Source organism: Lepus europaeus, chromosome 17, assembly GCF_033115175.1.
Source record: "Lepus europaeus isolate LE1 chromosome 17, mLepTim1.pri, whole genome shotgun sequence".
Taxonomy (NCBI): Eukaryota; Metazoa; Chordata; class Mammalia; order Lagomorpha; family Leporidae; genus Lepus; species Lepus europaeus.
Genome location: NC_084843.1, coordinates 39,523,950 through 39,547,025, shown reverse-complemented (window position 1 = coordinate 39,547,025; position 23,076 = coordinate 39,523,950). Strand labels below are relative to the sequence as shown.

At 44.1% G+C, this 23,076-nt stretch overlaps 1 protein-coding gene across 4 annotated transcripts in view; it reads right to left on the bottom strand.

The window, feature by feature from the left end:
- LIPA (lipase A, lysosomal acid type) overlaps positions 1-23,076 on the bottom strand; it is a 154,804-nt gene that overhangs the window by 34,902 nt on the left and 96,826 nt on the right. The window contains exons 1-4 of one of the 4 annotated variants that reach the window (XM_062215361.1): positions 7,558-7,670; positions 4,260-4,418; positions 3,834-3,945; positions 1,736-1,853 (exon numbers count right to left, since the gene is read on the bottom strand). In XM_062215361.1, coding sequence (XP_062071345.1) covers positions 1,736-1,853; positions 3,834-3,945; positions 4,260-4,291 — 262 coding nt within the window. In that variant the 5' untranslated portion in view covers positions 4,292-4,418; positions 7,558-7,670. Of the gene's footprint in view, positions 1-1,735; positions 1,854-3,833; positions 3,946-4,259; positions 4,419-7,557; positions 7,676-23,076 lie in introns of those variants that run through there. The other 3 variants (XM_062215363.1, XM_062215362.1, XM_062215364.1) reach the window with 3 other exon arrangements.

The following is a 23,076-nucleotide window of genomic DNA, read 5'->3' as shown; positions in this document are numbered from 1 at the left end:
CAACAGCCAGGACTGGGCCAGGCTGAAGCTGGGAGCTGGGAACTCAATCCAGGTCTCCACCATGGGTGGCAGAAACCCAACTATCTGGAGCATCACCACTGCCTCTCAGGGTATGCACTGGTAGGAAGCGAGGGTCTGGATGGAGAGCTGGGAATCGGCACAGGTACTCTATGGAACACGCGTGCCTCAGCCAGCAGGCTAAATATCAACTCCCATATTTTACTTTCTTTACAGTCTGAAATCTATATACAGAGTTGTTCTCTTAGATTCTCACTCTGGAAAAACCACAATAGATAAAAAGCAGATAATTATATAAAGCCCATACTGACACTGGAGGTTTTTAAGTTTGCTTTGAGGCAAAAAAAAAAAAAAAAAAAAAAAAAAAAAAGGAGGGGGGCTATTCTTTCCATGTAAAACTTTAATTAAGGAAGAGATATCAAAATACCTTAATCTAAACCTGAATTTCCCAGGTAAAATTTCCAGAAAGAGAAGATGCTAAGGAATAAGCTACATCTGAATAACTGAATAAGGATCTCTTATTCTGATATTTGTTTAATAATTTCAAGTAGTCTTTATAGAAATTCCTTCCCTGCACTGAAATCTGTAGTTTTGCTTGAGTTATAAAATAAGTGATAGAAAAAAATGATATACATGAACATATGTTTATATCTCTTATATTTTTTAGCCAGAGATACAATAACTTTGATATATTCCTAGCAAAAGTAGCTTTCAGAACAAGCGCATGTGGAAGGCAATTCATCCTTGCCTATTAAAATCAGATGTTTACATGTATTCCAACCAAAAAATTCTATTTCTGGGAATATATCCTATAAATGAACTTGCACATATATTTGCAGCAGTAATATTCATTGGCCTAAGATTATAAATAGCATCAATACTCATTAATGAAAGGCTTGTTTAATTATGATATGTCTATATAGGTGAATTTGATGTATCTGTGGGATAAATGCACTAGGTATTGTATGGGAAGATTTCCAAGTTATTAAGGAAAAAAAAATCAAAGAATAAAACAGTGTACATTATATGCTACCTTTCATATGAGGGCATTTCAAAGAGATTGTGGGAAAAAATGGAATTAAAAGATAATATTATTTTGGTGCCCAAAAAACTTTGGAATCCACACACAGTTTTTTCATGATTTACATTTTGTACAAGGTTTCTGAAGACCCCTTAACTTGAAAAGGAGGCAAAAGAAAAACAAGAATCTATGTTTGTGTTTCTAAGAAGATTTTTGGAGATAGAGTCTAAAAATGAAGAGGTTTTAGAAGGATGCACAAAGAATGGGAAGTTAAGAATGAGAATTCTCAGGAGAGAAGTATTTTGCTCTGTATATTTTGGTTTTCTTTGATTTTTAGACAATGTGACATCAGTTATTCCAAAACTTAAATAATTTTCAAATAGCAAAAGCCATCCACATAGTGCTAAAAACATTTCATTAAACCAGATGCTTCCTCATCAAAGAAAACTGAGGTTTTAGCATATTCTCAAATACATCTGACCTTTGAACCTTTAGGTAAAATATGAAATTAGATGATTGTCCTTATTTCTTTAAAAGAAAAAGGTATTTCTCCGTGCCTTGTATAAATGCAACACACTTAATACTTCAATATAAAAATAATCCTATTTCAATGTTTTCAAGTTAAAACTGAGCTTGGTTAATGACGTAAAAGCTGTCCAAATTCCAGCAATGCTCTCAACTCAGAAAACTCCCAACCTTTGTCAGAGCGGTTCTTCCTGCCATGAGGGATGTGGTGAAGGCACAGAATGTACCCATCTTCTGTCTCCACGTAGTGCTCCTCGGCCGGGTATCCCCAGTGACTGATGATTTCACTCTGGAGACAGAAAACAGAAGGACAGACTCTGAAGTAGCTGTGCACACACGGACAGGCAAAGGAGAAGAGCAGAATGTTGATGGTATTTTCTGGGCTTTACTTAAGGCATTCATTGTTACTAAATTTTTTTTGGGGGGGGGCAGGCAGAGTTAGACAGTGAGAGAGAGAGAGAGAGAGAGAGAGAGAGAGAGAGAGAAAGGTCTTCCTTCTGTTGGTTCACCTCCCAAATGGCCAATCCGAACCCAGGAGCCAGGTGCTTCCTCCTGGTCTCCCATGTGGGTGTAGGGCCCAAGCACTTGGGCCATCCTCCACTGCATTCCCGGGCCACAGCAGAGAGCTGGACTGGAAGAGGAACAACCGGGACAGAAGCCGGTGCCCCAAATGGGACTAGAACCTAGGGTGCCAGCGCCGCAGGCAGAGGATTAGCCAAGTGAGCTGCAGTGCCGGTCTTACTAAATTTTTAATTGTTCCATCTAGATGCCAACATCGCATTACAAAAGAAAAGTCTACCTATTCACAGATGTTTGGTTAAATGTTGGTTCCACCATTTTAGGGTGTTCTGTGTCAAGTACTTCTAACTTTACCATAGCTTTGGGCCTCATGGCTTCCATTTTGCCTACTAGGAATAGATAAACCCTCTTTTCACAGTAACCAGATAATCCTATCAAAGTAGAAAACATTTTCCTTTTTTAAGAAGCTCCATCCTGGGAAATAAAGTATAAAAAATTCATTTGTTTTTAGTCAGTAACTAAAAACTTTACATTAGAATGCCAAGGTAAAAGTGAAGAAAAGCTAAAAAACAAGGAATTATGATCAGATAGACTTTCCCATAGGGAACATTCCACAGGGCAATCATGAATCAGGAGTTCAGTGGGATCTGAAACATTAATTTAATTATGCAAAGGATCTATGTAGCTAAATGTCCACCTATCATAAATACTTGAAAAAATAATGTTTTTGTTCTTAAAGGAAGAAATTTTTTTAAAGGGGGAAGGTAATAGAAAAGCTTTGGGATAAGAAATGGAAGTTAACCTTGAGTACCTTGTTGTCAGCTCACACCCTCTTGGCTCACTAGGAAATCTCTTGATTCTTCAAGAGATAGCATCAACTATTTTAAAGATGTTGCTTTCTTTAATATTTTGTATCTTTCCAATGATTTATGCCTAAATGAGGTATTTAAATATTCTTTGTGTCTACTTAGGATTAATAACTTTGGGGTGCTTCAATTCATCAATAACTTATTTTTGTTTCTTTGTCCTAACAAACTTTTTTCAGATACTTTAATTTCGTACTGAAGGATTTTCCTGGGACATTCTTAATCAGAATCTTGGTTCAATGAATTCTAAAACCAGCACTCAATATGTAATGTCAATGAAGTTTTGTCACATTCTTACTGGTCTTAAAACTCAGTGAGACTTAAAAATGAAATGAATTAATAAAAATATCTTATTAAGAAATGTAGGGGCCGGTGCTGTGTGTAGTGCATAAAGCTGCTGCCTGAAGTGCTGGCATCCCATATGGGCGCCGGTTTGAGACCTGGCTGCTCTGCTTCCAATCCAGCAGTAGAAGATGGCCCAAGTGTTTGGGCCCCTCCATCAGCATGGGAGACCAAGAGCTTCTGGCTCCTGGCTCCAGATCAGCCCACTCTGGACCTTGCGGCCACTTGGGGAGTGAACCAGCAGATGGAAGACCTCTCTCTCTCTCTCTCTGCCTCTGCCTCTCTGTAACTCTGCCTTTCAAATAAATAAATCTTTAAAAAAAAAAAAAAAGAAATGTATAGTTTAACAGCAAGATGAGGTTTGTTAAATATTACTTGGTGGGAAAAGTCTATTAAAAAGAATCTAAGATTCAGAGAAAGTGAAAAACATAATGAAGTATAAACAGATTAGAATTCTGGCTTTGGGTACCCATATAACTGGATTAAGACAGCAACATCTGTCACAAAGGCATTTTTATGGCTCATGACTCTGATGTACTCACCACATTCATGTAGACTTCGGGATCCACAGATGTGGGCTTTATACTAGATCCCTCAGAATGCCACGTCCCAAGGACCAAGCAGGCCACCAACGCCAAGAGCTGCATTTTCATTCTGTATGAAACAGTCCTTTGTTAAATGGCCAAATCTTACTAAATTGAAATATGTTGGCAGATTACGCTCCCAGAAATGTTCTGAGCCAGATGTAGGGCAAGTGAAAGCTAAGCAAAGGGAAAATATGAAACAAATGTCTCCAGTCATATTTGGAAACAGAAAATGAAGAATTCTTATTTACCGAGACCTTCTCCACCTACAACCCCCAAATAACATGTGACCATTGGAAAAGAAAAGCACTTTCCTCCTAACCAGAGAAATAACAAAAGACAGGACTTAAAATAGGACAGGTTGAGAGTCACAAAATTGCCTACCTCTTCCCCTCCTTTTGCGATGGAAGCATCATTAACTTCAGCCAAGGTTAACTGTTGCCTCCTCCTACCATGTATTCACTTCTGCTCTTGCCCAAAATTATGTCAGCATTCCAATGTGTCAATCAAGGGCGGAGAAAGAGAAATGAAAGAAAACAAAGCCTACAAGAGAACAGAAAAGAAGAAGTCTACCCTCGCCCCCTTCTGAAACTCTTCAATCATCGACAAAGATCATCTTAGCTTCTGGCAGTAGTGTCTCAAAATCCGCACAGCAAAAATCTCAGAAATTAAAGGTGTTTTGCTTTCCCTAAACACACCCAGATGGTTCAAGGAAAAGCTGAGGCTCCTGCCAAGGCCTCCTACATGTTAAAGATAAATAAAATAACTTAAATAGAGGCATGCATTTATGTTCCCATAATGACTGGTATGAGGGTACTTCAAGTTCAGGTAAAATGAGATTAAAAGTTTATTTGTGCAAAAGCAATTTTGAAGTCCATGCATATGAAAAGTGTTCAAAAAGTTTATGGAAAATGCAGATTACAAAAAATTATGCATAGATTTCCAATTTTTTGCAACAAAATAAACTTATCTCTCTTTTTTAAAAAACATTTATTTAGTAATTTGAAAGGTAGAGTTACAGAGAGGCAGAGGCAGAAAGAGAGAGGTCTTCCACTCACTGGTTCACTCTCCAAATGGTTCCAATGACCGGAGCTGAACAGATCTGAGACCAGGAGCCAACAGTTTCTTCGTGGACTCCCACACAGGTGCAGGGGCCCAAGCACTTGGGCCATCTTTCACTGCTTTCCCAGGCTAGCAAAGAGCTGGATCCGAAGTGGAGTAACTGGCACTCAAATGGGATGCCGGTGCTGCAGGTTTACCTCCTATGCCACAGCCGCAGCCCCAACTTTTCTTTTTAATTTTATCTTTCTATGAACTTCTTGAAGTCCCTTCATGTAATAGCAACTTTATGTGTAACAGCTCAAAACTGGAAAAACCCAAATGCTTGAATGGACACACTGTGGTATATACATACTATTCAACAATATACATAAATCTTAAAATAATTATGCTGAGTGAAACCAGAAGTTGGAGCTTTGGCTTATCAAGTTAAGCCTCTGCCTACAGTGCCGGTATCCCATATGGGGGCCAGTTCATGTCCTGGCTGCTCCACTTACAATCCAGCTCCCTGCAAATGGCCTGGGAAAGCAGTAGAAGATGGCTCAAGTGCTTGGGCCCCTGCACCTGTGGGGTAGACCTGGCAGAAGCTCTTGGCTCCTGGGCTCCTGGCTTTGTACTGGCCCAGTTCCGGCTGTTGTGGCAATTTGGGGAGTGAACCAGCAGATGGAGGAACTTTCTCTCTCTCTCTCCCTCTGTCTGTAACTTTACTTCTCCAGTAAACAAATAAAATCTTAAAAAAAAATCTGGGGCCGGCGCCGTGACTCAACAGGCTAATCCTCAGCCTTGCGGCACCGGCACACCGGGTTCTAGTCCCGGTGGGGCGCCGGATTCTGTCCTGGTTGCCCCTCTTCCAGGCCAGCTCTCTGCTGTGGCCCGGGAGTGCAGTGGAGGATAGCCCAAGTGCTTGGGCCCTGCACCCCATGGGAGACCAGGAGAAGCACCTGGCTCCTGCCATCGGATCAGCGTGGTGCACCGGTCACAGCGCGCCGGCCGCAGCGGCCATTGGAGGGTGAACCAACGGCAAAGGAAGACCTTTCTCTCTGTCTCTCTCTCACTATCCACTCTGCCTGTCAAAAAAAAAAAAAAAAAAATCTGAAGACCAAAAATGTATGATCTAATTTATTTAAAAAAAAAAAAAGAAATAAAACAATAGAAAATGCAACCTAATCTATATTGACAGAAAGCAGAGCCATGGTTGCCTGGAGAGAAAGAGGAAAGGATTACAAAGGGGCAACCACAAGATATCTTTTGGGGGTGATGTACAGGTTCACACAATTGAATGCACTGATGGTTTCACACCTGTTTGCACACAGCAGAACTCATGCAGCAAACTGTACAACTGAAATATGGCCAGCAATACTTCTATACTGCTGGGCTTATTTTTTTTTTTTTAAGACTTGCACTTAAACTAAGTATTCCACAAGTCTTAAGAAGTTCATTCTCAGGAAATTGCAAAGTGAATTTATGGCCTTCTGTTGAAGAGATTCCTCTTGGTGTTATTTTCTGAAAATTCTAGACGAGCAAACGTTATGTTGAGTCTGCTTTGGCAAAGCGAGCCCATGGTTTTTACTTACAAGTTCATATTTCTCAAGGGTAGTTGGGTAGGGCTGTTCAGCACGGGGCTACTTGTTCCTGCAACTACAAACACCCCCCAAAAGTCCATTACCAGTAGAGAGGAAGGAGCCGACTGAAAAGGGAGAGATTAAAAGGTGAGCAATAATTGCTTTCTAGGAAGCGCCACAGCTAGGGAACCTGGACCAGCTGCCTGGCAGAACTAACAACTCAACCTACACAGCTGGACATGCTTTTCAAACAACACGAAGTTTCTCTACCGTTTAGTCAAGTCATGGTATGAGTCACTCAAAGGAGGAAAAAACCCTCTAAGCTGAAGTGTGTGTGTGTGTGTGTGTTCTGGCTTCCTCGCAATTCAACCAATGTCTGCTCGGTTCACCCCAGTCCCAAGGGTAGAGTCTGAGCCATTTGCCAGAACCTGTGAGATGCACGTGCGAGATCTCCAAAACCGGGAGGGGGCGGCCCAGCAATTCAGCTGCAGAAAAAAAAGGGCTTTCTAGGAATAACAAGAATTATGGCTCCTGTGGAAGCTCCGGCGCCGGACACCGCAAGCAGCACTCCTGCTGTCCACGACTCCACCACCCATCCCAAGGCGGTACCATTAAGTCCGGTTCTCGGGATCCGAGGTTTTTCCAAGGTAAGAACCGGGAGCAAAGTGTCAGCGGATCAAAGAGCGGGATCGCGGGTACCTTTACCAGGACAGAAGCCTGACGCGGTCTGGAGGGCAGGCTGTTCCGAGGGGATAACGGGACCGGAGGACCGCGCGCAAGCAGGGCTGCTGGCAAGGCGGCGCCGCGGCTGTCCCCAAGGTCAAGGGGCTCTGCGCAGCCCCACCGGCCCCAGCGCGCCCCGCTTGTCTCCCGAGTGCCCGGGAGACGCCCCCGGCCGCAGGCCGCCGGTCGCAGCCACCCGGGCAAGAGGCGCCCGGGTCCTGGTGCAGAGACGCTGGGCGCGAGGGCTGCACCCTGAGCCGGGTGCGGCTCTGCCAATGGAGCCGCGGGGCTGCAGGCCGGGCCCCCGCACCCCGCGGCGCAGCGGGGCCCGCACTCACCTGAGGCCGTCGTCCCTGGCCACCGTCCCGAGCCGCACTGACCGCCTGCGGAGCGTCGGTGCAGGGCGGAGCTGGGGGGACCAAGGCGTCCCCAGCGAGTGGGCGGGCAGCCGCCACTCGACTCGGGCTATTAGCGCCTCCAACCAGAGCCGCTCAGCACGGGAAGTGCCGCGAAGACTCCGCCCCGCACCCACCCGGCGCCACCGCGGTCCTGCCCGCCCTGGAGCAAGGCACGGGGAGGAAGGGCCCCCGGGGCGTGGGCGGGGGTTGGAGGCTTGGACCCCCGGCCTCCCCGCAGGGCCTAACCCCCAAGGCTACCCGCAGCCCGCTTGCTCAGGGTGTTCTTTTAAGGGCTGCCTCCTGCTCTGCCCAGGAGCTCCTGCTGAGCTTGGGCCTTCTGGGCCTGCCTGCCATAGAGAACATGAACTCTTACCAATGAAAATAAGTTAACAATCCGCATATAACATGCTTAGCATGGTTGCTGACGCAGAGCAATCCAGCTGCACATTTTAGATTTATCGTTACAAGTTTGTTAAAAGTGGAAGAAATAATTTCCAACATGCAATATTCTGTACTAATCACTTCACTCAACAAGCCTGTTATTAAGCACTTATTAACTGCCAGGAATTATTAAGAGATGGGGTACAGCAGCTCCCACGAAATCCCTGTTCCTAATATCTTGCAGTGGGAAGAGACACCCTGTGCATGAACAACTATGTAATACATGAGGTGGTGTTAAACGCTATGGAAACAAACAGGGTAAAAAGGAAAATGAGGTAGGAGACTATGTTACAAATGGGGGAATCTTCAGAAAGTTCATAAAGATGCATGTTATGAAAATGTGGATGGGCTTTAAAATTTTTGCACCAAAATAAGCATCTGCTAATTCCATTTTTCCACAATTTTTTTAAAGTGCCCTGTTATGGGTGATCAGAAACGGACTCTGGTAAAGAGACATCTGAGGGGAAGGAGATGGTTGAGAATCATGTGAATACTGGGAGGGAAAACATGAGGGAGGAAGGAGCAGGTGCAAAGACCCAGAGGCAGGAATATTCCAGAAGTGTTGTATCAGGAGTCACAGGCAGAAAGCAGTGGAACGTGGAAACCCTGAGGTAGCTCAGTGCCCTGGGGCCCAGTTTTCAAGAGATTATCTCATCTTCCAAGCAAGATGAAAAGGCAATGTTAAAGTGTTAAAGTTAAGTGTTAAAATGGAAATGGCATAGAAAATTAATTAATTTGAAAAAAAATTATGTAGGTTCTCTGTCTTTAATGTGCTGTACATTGCTATTTAATGCTATAATTAGTAATCCAATGGTAGTTTTTTCACTTTATGTTGCTATATGGGCAAAATGTTGAAATCTTTACCTAATATATACTAAACTGATCTTCTGTATACAAAGAAACAAACAAAAAAAAAAGGCAATGGAGAGTTTTTAGTAGAAGGGCGACATACTCTGATTTACAATTTAGAGAGGGCACTCCGGCCGGCTGCTGAGCTTAACTATGGACCAGAATGCTACTGCAATAATCCAAGGGGGAATTAATCATGGATTGGACAAGATGGGGAGAGCAGTGGAGGTGGGGAAAAGTAGTCAACTCTAGGTATATTCATGAAATTGAGCCAACAGGATTTGCTGGTGGATTGGACAGAGGTATGAGAGGAGAAGTAGTAGCGAGGTCAGCACTCGTTGCTTTAGTGAAATGGGTTTGCCATGAAGTGAAGTGGAGAAAGTATCAGGAGGAGGAAAGCCAGAGTTTGTTCTAGATGTGTTGGTTCTAAGATGCCTATTAGCTCAATGAGCTAAAGCTACACCAGGAAAACAGAAACCACTGTACATATTGCAAACAGAGGAAATGGTTACACAGGTTGGGAAGTCAAACAGGGTGGTAGGCAGGTGCCTCAGAGATGATTAACAACAGCAGGAAGGGCTGGGGCATTATTGGGAGAAGGCAGAACCAGCAGAGACCAGAGGATGAACAGCAGCCCCTGCTAAAGACACTGCCTGAGGCCAAAAGAGGGAACTGGAAACTGTGGCTTCCTTTTCATTCTGCCCTTCTGTGGCCCATCAAATCCTTCCTGTGGGTCAAATGCAGCCTGAATCTGCTGAAAATGGACCTAAGAAATGCACTCTGCCAGGAGCAGACCCTGTGTCCTCCAAGACAGAGCAGAGCAGGACAAGGAGAAGGAATGGAAAAAGCAAAGTTGAGCAAAGCATCCACTTGGAGTTGTTGAATAGGCACTAGGATGAGTGGATCTAGCAGCCAACGTCAAGTCCGAGGCGTGAGATACATTTTGGGAACCACCAGTATTCAAAGCTATGAGATTAGATGATGTCTGTAAAGCCAGCATAAGTAGCAAAGAATATATGTAGAGACTCAGAAGAATAGAAGCTGAGAAGACACTGGGGGAACAACTGAGAGTGTTGTACTTAATATCAAGTGTTGTACTTAATATATCTTTTTAAGAAAGAGGAAGTGATTACTTTATTGTCAGGGATAGCTTGAGTGAAAGGAGTCCTGAGAAATAGCGTCAGTTTTAGCAACATTTCTGTGTGTTGGTTGCTCTGCCCTTCACGTAGAGTAAACCCTCAACAGAAGCTCCATGTTCCCACTCAGTAGGTGAGAAAACTGAGGCTTGGAAAGGTTAAAAATATGGCCCTGAATCACAAAGGCAGGAAAGGATGCAGCCCAACATCCAACCCAGGCAAACAGATCGTCATCTAAGAACGAATGAACAAATGAAAATACAACCAAAAAGTTTCTTGACTCCGATAAGGGGAATTTTCTTCCCGTTCTGATTTGCGCAACTGTAATCCACAATGACTGGTGAATGACCCATACTTTTACCAAAAGAGGAAGTTTTACATAATACAAGAGGCAACAGGTGGTAGTGATGGTGATGGTGGTGGTATGGGATGACCACTTTATATTATAAGCCAGACTGGTATATTAAAGAGTGAAATAGGTGCTGGCATTGTGGTGTAGCAGGTTAAACCACTGCCTGTAGCACCAGCATCTGGTTCAAGTCCCGGCTGCTCCACTTTCAATCCAGCTCCCTGCCAATGGCCTGGGAAAAGCATTGGAGAATGGCTCAAGTCTTTGGGATCCACCACCCACATGAGAGACCCGGGGAGGCTCCTGGCTCCTGGCTCCTGGCTTGGGCCTGGCCCAGCCCCAGCCATTGCTGCCATGTGGGGAGTGAACCAGTAGATGGAAGACCTCTTCTTCTTTTTTTTTTTTCTTTTTTTTTTTTGACAGGCAGAGTTAGTGAGAGAGAGAGACAGAGAGAAAGGTCTTCCTTCTGTTGGTTCACCCCCCAAATGGCCACCATTCGAAGCCAGGAGCCAGGTGCTTTCTCCTGGTGGATGCAGGGCCTAAGCATGTGGGCCATCCTCCACTGCCTTCCTGGGCCACAGCAGAGAGCTGGACTGGAAGAGGAGCAACCAGGACAGAACCAGTGCCCCAACTGGGACTAGAAGCTGGAATACCAGTGCCACAGGTGGAGAATTAGTCTAGTGAGCCATGGCGCTGGCCAGAAGACTGCTTCTATCCATGTCTGTTTCTTCCTCTCTCTGTGTAACTCTGACTTTCAAATAAACAATCTTAGGGGGAAAAAAGAGTGAAATAAAATACTATTAGCGGCTAATCCTCCACCTGCAGCGCTGGCACACTGGGTTCTAGTCCCAGTCAGGGTGCCAGATTCTGTCCTGGTTGCCCATCTTCCAGGCCAGCTGTCTGCTATGGCCCGGGAAGGCAGTGGAGGATGGTCCAAATGCTTGGGCCCTGCACCCGCATGGGAGACTAGGAGAAGCACCTGGCTCCTGGCTTTGGATCAGCGCAGCCTGCCAACTGCGGTGGCCATTGGAGGGTGAACCAACGGCAAAAGGAAGACCTTTCTCTCTGTCTCTCTCTCTCACTGTCCACTCTGCCTGTCAAAAAAAAAAAAATACTATTAGCAGTTCTGCTTCCAACCGAGATGAAGTAAGAATGACCAGTTTTACTCTCGTGCTTTAAACAACTAGAAACAAAAAGTGTGAAACAATGGGATTAGAAATTGGACAAAAGACAGTGCAGGAGAGTAATCCCTGAGAAAAGGAAAATGAATTAAATGAGCCCTGAAATGTCCTATGTCTGGGGAGAATTTCTAGGCTGCAGCTCAGGGGGACAATCCAAGCAAACTCCAGCATTTTCTCTGAATGTAGGAGACAGAGGAGAATTCAAGAGGGTGAAGGCAGTAGAACTGCAGGACAGAGTACTGGAGTGAAGAAAGTGTTAGGTAGGAAGTCAGAAATGAGCTTACGTGTGTGTGACGAAGGCCTAAGGACACGTAGGTCCAGCATCCGCATCTCAAAGTCATCCCGATAACCTTCCAGGTGCAGCCCAGTATCTGCACTTCAAACATTCTGACTGGATCCTGACGACCTTCCAGGAGGTCCTGCCCCTTCTACCTGATAGCCATCCTTCCTCTAAGGCGGGTGATGCCAGCCAGGCTTCCCCTGTCTGATAACTTGAGGGGGAAAACTCAGAAAGGAATTTTTTTGTATTTACATCCAACAAGTCCTTTGTTCAAGAGCAGAAGAAGGAGAGGGTGAGGGAAGGCAAGACCCATCCCCTTAAAAACCCCAGCCTAAATACAAACTGCGCACTCTCTCTCAGGTCCTGTCTGGAGAGATGCCCATCCGTTCTTATAGATGTCCCTACCCCGATAAACCTTGCTATTTTGCTTTCCACTACTCTCTGTCTCACGCCTGAATTCTCTCTTGCATGAAGACAAGGACCCTTTGCTTTTCCAGTAACAAAAGCTGAAGAGAGAAAGGGAGCCCTGGCCAGCTGCAGAGGGATCCCCTCAAGTCGTCCACTGAGTGTGTTTGGGACATTGCAAGTGAAGAAACTACACTGCACTGGCGAAAGGAGCATTTTCTTTGGCAAAAATCCCCAGGGAATTATTATTTCATGTTACAACCAGCTACAGTGAGGAGACCTTGTCCTGTACAAGGCACTAGCTGGAAGATTCATGAGTCTGGATTGGAGCAAAATTAGTCCTAGGTTAAATTCCTTAAAAACAAGAATCAGGAAACAGACTCCCCAATTAATTTTTCACCAAGAAGTAAGACAGTCCAACAGGAAAAGGATAATCTTTGTGACAGTTTGATAGTTACATGAAAACCAGTGAACCTAGACCTTTATCCCATGGCTTAGAGAAAAATTAACTTAGGACCACACACGTGAATTTGAGAGCTAATACTATGGAGCCTCCAAGGGGAGGAAAAAAAAAAAAACCCATTAGGAAAAAAAAATCTTAAACCAAAACCCATAAAGAAAAAAAAGATCAACACTTTGGACTTCTTCAGAATGAGAAACATTTGCTCTTCAAAGACACTTTATAACCACAATGAGATAACTCTTGGTGCTCACTAGGATGGCTATAATAAAAAGATACAGTAACCAGTGTGGGTGAGGATGCGGGGAAATTTGAACCCTCACACACAGCCAGTGGTCACTTTGGAAAATGATTTAACAGTTCTTCAAAAGACTAAACATAGTTGTTATATGCTTCAGAAATTTTACTCCTTGTTACATAGTCAAGAGAAATGAAACTTAAGTCCACATAAAAACTTTTACACAAATGTTCACAGGAGCATTACCCACAATGATCAAAAAAGTGTAAACAACTCAATGTCTATTAATTGAGAAATGGATGGATATAATGTATTATGAGTATACAATGGATATTATTTTATAATTTTACTAATGCAGGCTGCAAGATGGATGAACCTTAAAAACCATATGCTAAGTGAAAAAAAGCCAGTATAAAAGGCCATTCCATTTAAATGAAATGTCCAGAATGGGAAAATCAATAGAGACAAAAAGTGGAGTAGTGGTCACCTGGTGCTGGGGGAGCGAAAGGGGAGAAAGTGGATTGTTGACTACACGGTGGAAGGTTTATTTTTAGGGTGCTGAAAATGTTCTAAAATAACTATGGTGAGGTTTGCACAACTCTGCAAATATACTGAACACTATTGTTCACTTTAAATGGGTGAATTGTATGGTTTATGGATAATATCTCAACCAGCTGTTTTTAAAAATTCTTACAAAATTATAAATATACTTCTTACAATTTAATAAGAAGACTAAAACCCCAAAGGAAAAATGGGAAGACTATTTGAATGGACACTTCACAAAAGAAGATAGTGTGGTGAATGATAAACATGTAGAAGAGGCTCAGTCTGGTTAATCATCATGGAAATGCAATGAGAACCATGATACGATACCGCCATTCTACCACCACAATGGCTAAGTTAGAAAGACTTGGCGAGGAGCAGGCAGTTACCCTAGCAGTTAAGACTCCCACATCTGAGTGCCTGGTTTGTTTCCTGCCTCTGGTTCCTGATGCCAGCTTTTTGTTAATGCAAGAATATGAGAGGCAGTGATGACAGCTCAAGTAATTATTTCCTGTCCCTCATGTGGGAGACCTGGATTGAGTTCTTGGCTCCTGGCTCTGGTTGCAACCCAGCCCTGGCCAGTGGTGGGCATTTGGGAGTAAACAGTTGATGGGAGCTCTGTCTGTCAAATAAACACACAAAAATTGTTTCAAAAAAGAAAGGACTGGTGAAGATATGAAGCAGCTGGAAATCTTACACACGCTAGTAGGAGTGTAAAATTGTATAACCTCTTTGGAAAAAACTTTGATATGGCTAACTATTCTACTCTTAAATATTTATTTGAGATATATGAAAGCATTTGTACACAAATGATCATAAAATTTTATTTGCATTAACCAAAAATTAGGAACAACACAAAAGCTCATCAATAGATAAATGGATAAACAAATTGTGGTGTATTCACAGAATGGAATATCACTCCATAATTAAAAAAAATAACTAACAATGTAAATAGCAGTTTGACGGTCTTCTAAACACTTATGTTAAAAGAAAGTAGACAAAAAACTACACATATAATTTTGTTCATCTAAAATTCCAAAAATGTAAATTGATCCACAGTGGCCAAAAATTAGTGGTTACCTGAGAAGTGGATTACAAACAGATATGAGGAAACTTTTGATGGAAATAGGTATGATTATTATCTTCATTATAGTGATGGTTTGCAAAGAATGATGTACATGTGTCATATCTCACCAAAATATACACTTTAAATATGTGCGGGTTAACCTTTATCAATCATATCAAATAAGCCTGTTTTAAAAAATGCAAATAGTTATATATCAAGCCTTCACTATAGTCATATATAATTGAAAATATTCTATATTCATTATCTTGTTGAAGCATTAACCACTCAACAGAGTTGTCTCTTCCCTTCTGTGGGGTATAGGAGGGCCATTTCAGGGTGCTGGTGGTAGTGGTAGGGGGTGTGGAGATGATACAGAGACTAAGACAGGAAGATAGCATCCAACTCAAGTAGCCTGATGCCAGGGATCCAGCTTTTATTCACTACCTAAGGATTTAACCCATTTCCATTCATCAAGTTTCAGTTGAGTGCCAGGCACTCCCTTGAGAATTGCAAAATCAGAACTGAACAGACACCCAGCTCCTGCCTTCATAGTGCAGGGCAAGAGGCAGGCTTACAGCGCCTCCAGCAGAAGGAGAGGCTGAGGAAGAGCTCTGTCTGCATCTCCAACGTCTGTCTTAGAGCTCAGGAAGAGCGATGTTGCTGTAGATGAGGGTGGTAAACCTCATGAGAAGATGGGAAATCTCTTGGCCTCTACAACTCCTGAGGAGATCTCAGAGAAATTAAAACAGGAAGCTGAAAAAAAATAATAAAAGTAAGAAATGAAAAACTCATCCTTTAGAAGCATATTGCTGAGGATGAAAAGGCTATTAAATAGAAAAATATATTTACATGCACAGAAAAAATGGGAGAAAATATATTTGTATGTATATTTGAATATGAATAAGACTAAAACAGTAGAAGCTTTGAAAGTGCTATACATTGAATCCAGTTTCTAAATTCCCCAGACAGCCTGGAACAAGTTATTCCAATTTCATGGCATTACACAATAACAGCTGGAAAATGTTCAAGAAGACTTGATTTATATCTTGTTGTCACCAGAGAAAAGGCTGTGGAAGCCCTGGGGTTCTCTTTACAGAAGGAATTTAGACTTGAGAGAGAAAGCAAAGTGATAAGGTTTTACTGGGGGAAGGGCATCCATCAGAATGGAAGGGAAGGAGAGAGTGCCCAGTCACTGGGACTGAGGGAGACCGGGGTTATATGGTTGAATGGAGAGAATACACCTGGAGCAGGGTTATATGGTTGAATGGAGAGAATACACCTGGGCAGCCCAGAGGCAGAGGGCTGAATGTGCAGTCTGTTTGAACACCCTAGGTTTTTAAGGGAGCCTATTTACCCACCTCCCCCTTCCCTCCAGGACAAAGGATGGGGAAAATTATCAAATTAGCAAATTCCTCCCCAGATTGGCTGGCTCTGGGCAGAGTAGAGGGGCTTCCCTTAGGGCATTTGAGAAAGTTTTATTGCCTCTGTAACCCATTTGGTCCTGAGGAGAGAATTCTCCTGGGAGCTTTCCTTGAGGAAAAGGCTGGGACCACCTGGGAGGCTATCAGGGTCTGAGCAGGACTTTGAAGTGCAAGATGCTGGACTTCTGGAGCTTCCCCAGTAGGTGCTGGTCTTCAGGCCTGTCTCCACACACGTGTAGGCTAAATTTCTAACTTTCTACCTAACATTGTGATGGGGCTTCTGATACCCAGGAGTGACTGATTCAACGTTGTACCATATATGAGAGCACTTGAGCCCAGATCCTTTGACTCTTGGTTAAAAGTAGTCCATCCTGGTTGTAAATTAAAATGATATTTTCGTAACATGCCTGGAATCCTGAAGACTGCCTTCTAGCCCCAGTTTGCAAGTGACAGGAAAACCAGTTACACTGCTCTGAATTCTTACCTTATATTTCAAGATTGTGAAACTTTTTTACATGTTTTTCAAAACTATTTTGAGCATCTTGTGAAAAGGTAAGAATAATCTAGACTTCTAATCTCATGTTAATGATTTATGAGAAGTCACTGAATTTCTTTCCTCTTCCATGGTTAACTGCAGTCAACAAACCCAGTAAATCTTAGAAATCTCCAAAGATCTGAAAAGAAATGGGAAGAGTTAGAAGCTATTTTCAGTATTTCTAAAGACCATCAGAAGTCACTTCCATATTAAAGCTCCAAAAGCTATAATAAATATGGTCTTACATATTCAGTATAAGCTACAGTAATTTAGTAAGAGAAAGAACTCAGTTGCCCTTGCTGATCAGAAGAGCTGATGTGCAGTCCTCTGTTTTGTCTAATAAGTGCCTGAGAAAAATGTCCTGATGAGAGAAGCCATTGAAAACAAAGAATTCCCAAGAAGGGAGGAGGAAGAGGGAGGGTGGGGAGAATGGGGGGAAAGAGGGAAGTATCATTATGTTTTTAGAGGCGAAGGATTAGCCTGTTAAGCCACGGCGCCGGCACACTGGGTTCTAGTCCCGGTTGGGGCGCCGGATTCTATCCCGGTTGCCCCTCTTCCAGGCCAGCTCTCTGCTATGGCCCGGGAAGGCAGTGGAGGATGGCCCAAGAGCTTGGGCCCTGCACCCGCATGGGTCTGGTGCAAACTAAAACTGAAGAGAGCGATTTCTTTTAAGAGACTTTGATGAAAGGAGAAGCAACGGAAAAACAGAAGAGTACAGCGCTGTGCTAGGGAATCCCTAAAAGAATTAATGTCACAAATTACGTTAAAATTGAAGAAACACAAACAGAGACAGAACCTTTTCACATGTAGCCCCTGAAGTGGAAACCGCTCTCCGTGTCCAAGTGTTACCGGAGAAATTGCAGGGTTCTTGTCTTCGTGCAAGAAAGAATTCAGGCGTGAGACAGAGAGTAGTGGGAGGTAAAATAGCAAGGTTTATTAAGAAGGAACATCTGTAAGGACGGATGGGCACCTCTCCAGACAGGACCTGAGAGAGAGTGCCCAGTCCCTCAGACTGGGGGAGGGGGGGGCTGCATGGGTGAGTGGAGAGTACACCTGGCCAGGCCAGGTCAGGCCAGGCAGGCGGCTCAGCAAAGATGCAGAGAGCTGAGCGCGCAGTCCAGTTGAGGCTGGGGGTTTTAAGGAGATGGGTCTTGCTTCCCCACCTCTGCTCCTCTTGGAACAAAGGGCTTTTTGGATGTAAATAGAAAAACTTCTCTTGAAGGTCTGAAACAAAGGACTTTATGGATGCAAATGTTATCAGCCCTGAGGAAGGGAACAGGGTGTTTGAGATGCAGATACTGGGCTGCACCTGGGAGATTGTGGAAGATTTATCAGGCAGGAAGCAGGAGGGGTGAGGGCCTCCACCTGGCAGGTTATCAGGTAGAAGGGGGCAGGGCAGGCAGGATGCGAAATCTGGGCTTCCCCTGAAACATTGTTAGGATGACTTTGAGATGCAGATGCATATAGATGTCTTCTGTTTAGGCCTGTCACACACACATAAGCTCATAACTGACTTCCTACCTAACACAAGCAATTGCGCAGCTGCTACGAGGGGCGGCAGTGCTCAGACCCAGAGCAACCACTATGAAGCCCGAAGACCAAAAGGCAGAGCCTCAGATGCCGGTCTCCTAGGCTAAGCTGAGGGGGTGAGCCTGAGCAAAGGTCGTTGGCTGTAGCCAGGGAGATGGAAGGGCGGGAGGCGCCACCAGGGGGCGCGCTGGGCCGACTCCCGGCAGCCTCTCCCAGAGACCTGCCCCCTAAGGCGAGTTTTCCCCAGTGATGTCATTCTTTGTGTTTCTCATTTGACAAGGAATACACAGAAAACTGGGACAGCAGGGAGAAACACAGCGAAAAAACATGATGCAGTTAGGTACTACATGATGCACAATTCCTCTGTTAGCGTGTCAGTGTGCAGTGAGCTGCCTTTTTCTTTTTTAAATGACTACAGGCATGAGAATTCCTTTTTCAGGTGAAATTCCTTGCTGCCTTCCTGCCTTCTTCCCCCCCCCCCCTTCCTTCTCTTTGTCCCACTTTCTTTCTGAAAAATAAACGGATACACTTTCTGAATTTGGAGTAGGGGCACAACATTTTGTCCCTTGGTACAGGAAGGCGTGAGATATGAGGGAGGCACTGTGTGTCCTCAGGAAATGGGGACTTAGGTGGGGGAGCTGGAGGACCCAGGGAAACCATTTGCGACCTTGGGTGGATGGATATTTGTGGGATTCTGTGAAGAGGTGCTGATTCCTAGGTCCACATGAGCGGCACAAGGAAGCAGGAGCTTGGGAGGCCCCGGGTGCTGAAACCCAGTTGGCCCAGAGTTCTTTAAATGCTCTAAGAAAACAAAGCTGATGGTTAATGTCATTTTTGAAACCTTGGGAAGTCAGGAGTTTCCAGGATCCTGCTCAGGAGAGGAGGAAGCCACCATGCCCAGGATGTAGTCACAGGACTTAGCCAACGTCAAGACAGAGATGGCATATTTGGGGTGCTCCGTGGGATATTCCTGAGCTGTAGGTTGTGTATAATAACAATGCCGATTTGAAATACAAGGATGTGGAGTGAGTAACACTAGGCTCTTATTTCTTCAAAATGGTCTGTGAGCAAGAGGAATTTATAGGGTCATAGAGCAAGAGTTAACAAATGACAGCTCATGTTCCGACTCTGGTGCAGCATGTTGCCTGCTTTTGTTGGATCACATGTTCTCTGTGACTGTTTTACACTACAACAGCAGAGTTGAAGGTTGAGAAACAGACCACATTGCCTACAAAGCTGCAGAAAATATTTTCTATTTGGCTCTTAACAAAAAAGAGCTTGAAACTCTTTTTTTTCTTTATTTGACAGGTAGAGTTATAGGTAGTGAGAGAGAGAGAGACAGAGAGAAAGGTCTTCCTTCTGTTGGTTCACTCCCCAAATGGCTGCCACGGCCAGTACTGCGCCTATCCGAAGGCAGGAGCCAGGTGCTTCCTCCTGGTCTCCCATGCAGGTGCAGGGGCCCAAGCACTTGGGCCATCCTCCACTGCCCTTCCGGGCCACAGCAGAGAGCTGGACTGGAAGAGGAGCAACCAGGACTAGAACCTGGCACCCATATGGGATGCCAGCGCCACAGGTGGAGGATTAGCCAAGTGAGCTATAACGCCGGCCCCAAGCTTGAAAACTCTTGCTATGGAATATCATTATAGCTATAATTCACAGTCCTGGGATGCTTGACATACAAGACCACTGGAGGAGCTACTGGAAGCTTGGAGCCAGGGGCCCTTGTGCAAAAGTGCAAAATCTCACTGGGCGATTTGTTTGTTTTTTGAAATAGTTCAATGTTTTCTATGAGATATAATTTAATCAAATAATAACAAAGTCTAGAAAAGAGGCAAGGGTTGTCTTGCATTCTACTGAGAATCTCTGCACACTTGTTGCTTTGGATTGTGTCTGTTAGAGGAAATTCACATTTTAACACTCAAGTGAGCATGGAAAACATACATGGATAGCATTGTTGTCGGTCCTAAATACTTGGCGGGACAGATAGATATCTTCAACAGAGAGGACCAGTGACAGGGTGCATTTTTGGCTCCTGAGTCCAAGCGGCCTTTTGTTTTGGGTACTTCTGGGAGAAGAGGTGCTTAAATGTCAGCTCTGTTCAGTCCTGAAAAGCAGCCCATGTGTTGAAGACCTCTCTGTATCTCACATTTGATAAATCAAGACATGTTGTGTTGTTATAGTATCTTGATTGGAACATAAAGGGATTTTAAAAAAATGCTGTGACTAATGTTTGCCCATTAGCAACCTGGATCTTGGCCCACTGATCTGATAAAAAAAAAAAAAGCCTCTGTTTATTGCTATTGAAATCTGGCAGGGTGAAAGGCATATCCCTTGTGTCTGTTGGTCCTTGTACCCTGGCAAATACTGTGCGGTAAGGATGTGCACCAAGACTCCCAGTGTGCACTGGCATTTCCCCAACTGATGGGAGGGAGGTGACCTTTAGTGAGAGCTTCTGCCACACAGAACACACAAAGATGAAGAGTGACTTAATCTGTTGGTGCTGCATCTATTAATAGAGGAGGGTTCTGGTGTTATGACTTCCGCCATTATTTCAGAATTCAAAAACATTGTATTCTTCAACATTCTCTCACAATGATGAGACATTCCATGTCAGAAGCCACTGCTGACAGGTTCCTATGAATGTTTCAGGCTAGGGACAGCAGTAGATTTTAGAACTGTGGAGGTTCTGGAATGTGTCAGCTTGGCTAGGCTGACCTGCGTTTCTCAGAATTTCCTTCTCTGTATGTTCCCATCGAAGGAAATTCAGGAGACATTTCTGTGGATGATTTGAAGGTGGAAAAGAGATGGCCATTTGCTTTTTATTCTTGAGGAGGGCAGGGTTTTTTGGTGACTCAGGGCATGCTATGGTTCGAATATGATCCCACCATTTCCCTAAAACATGCAGGAGTTCTTTTTCAAAAATTTAATCAAGAGGGGGAAAGAGAGAGAGAGAGAGAGAGAGAGAGAGAGAGAGATCCCCTCTGTTAGTTCACTTCCCCAAATGCCTGCAGCGGTCACTTGTTGGGCCAAAGCTGGGAGCCAGGAACTCCATCCAGGTCTCCTACGTGGGTGGCAAGTACCCAATTACATACTCCCACAATTGCAGGGATTCAGACTGCTCTAAGAAATCCGTACAGATAACTCCTCTTCCTACTGGCTCTGTTCCTCCAGTTGAACTGAGTGAAACCAGGAATTAGAAAATCACAAATTAGTTTCATTGCCACCAATTCTGGTCCTCTGACTTTGTGGAAATTATTTTTGTTAAGTTTGTTAAGCTTTGATTTCTTCACCTGCTGTCTCCCTGGGTATGCACTGGCAGGAAGCTGGTATCCAGTTCTGGAGCTGGGAATCAAACCCAGATATTCTGCTATGACAGGCAGATGTCTTAACCACTAGACCAAATTCCCACTCCCATGCAGGAGCTTAATGACTAAAATCTTTTGTTAATAATATTAAGAAGATGGGAACTTAATCCAACCATGGTATTTAGAGGTGGAGCCTTTGGAAAGTGACTAGATCATCAGGATGGGGCCCCGTGACTGAAGCTTGGTGTCTTTATAAGGAGAGGGAAACCACACAGCTTTAGACAGAAATGTGCACTCTCCATCTCCTGTGTGATGCCGTGCACCTCCTCAAGATCTGCCGGAAAGAAGGCCATTGCCTCAGACAATGGTCTAAGACAGCCTTAGACCTTGCAGCTCCAGGACCCTGAGCCCAAAGAGCCTCTTTCCTGAGTCTGAGCTTGCCTCAGAAACGTCATTGCAGTAATGCAAATTTGGCTAGACAGGGCAAATTGCTGCAGATCTCTTGGCTCAACCTCTTGGCATGCCAGGCCAGCCACGGCTTCACCTTCCCCTGGAGCCTCCTTCCCTGCCTGTGAACCCTGGGCCAGGGATTTATGGAGCTCTGTGACAATAGGCTCCAGCTTCTTCCGGAGCCAGAGTGTTGGCTCAGGTTCCAGTGATCCTTATTGGCCTAACGCTCATGCTTGGGGTTTTAGCCTGTCCTTGCTCTCGCATTCGTGTCTGTCTTCCCTTCTCTGTTGCCTGCCAAGTAGCCTTTAAGCTCCAGTGTCAGACAGGAAGACAAAGGCCTTACACAGACTCCCACGATTGCAGGGATTCAAACTGCTCTAAGAAATCCGTACAGATAACTCCTCTTCCTACTGGCTCTGTTCCTCTAGTTGAACTGAGTGAAACCAGGAATTAGCAAATCACAGATTAGTTTCATTTCCACCAATTCTGGTCCTCTGACTTTGTAGAAATTATTTTTGTTGAGTTTGTTAGGTTTCAATTTCTTCAAAGTACAGGAATTTTACCAAGTGATCTTCTTATATCCCATTCCAGTTCTAGGGCTGTCAGATGACTTGATGGCGCTATGCCCGGGTGTACCAGATGTTTCATATGTAGCTCTCAAGCTGCAGTGTATGGAGATTATCTCACTCCATCTGACTTTACATTCTCTGATCCTCACCTACACAGCTTGTGTGATAGCAACACCAACTCAGGCCAGAGTGTCACCTTTCTACTTCATAGTATACTTTTGTAGAAAATGTTAAGTTGTAAAGGGCAGAGTTAAAAAATGTAGGTTCTGGCAAGGGCCAAGACTGCAGAGTTCTGCTTCTGGATTCAGACTCCCAGGTTCAAAGCAGATTCTCCACCTGCAAGTGTGCAATCATATGCAAGTTACTTAACCCCTTTGTATGTGTTTCCTGATCGCTATGAAATATATCATAATATATATCATAACTATTTCTGAGACGAAACACAATAATATATTAAAGGTCCGCTAAAACAGTTCTTGGCAGGTAGCCATGGTTTAACTGAAAAAAAAAAAAATCTGAATAATTTTGGCATGGATTAAGAATGTTTGCTCTTTTGGCAGCACAAGTATCCCTTTGTATGGAGGCACTAACTTTTCTTCCTCAGGAGTAGCATCCTAGTTTGTCACTGTGGACACAAAAGAAGATAAAAAGAAAAATGGAATCTGAAACATCCACGCTGTGTCAGCCACCAATACTATAAC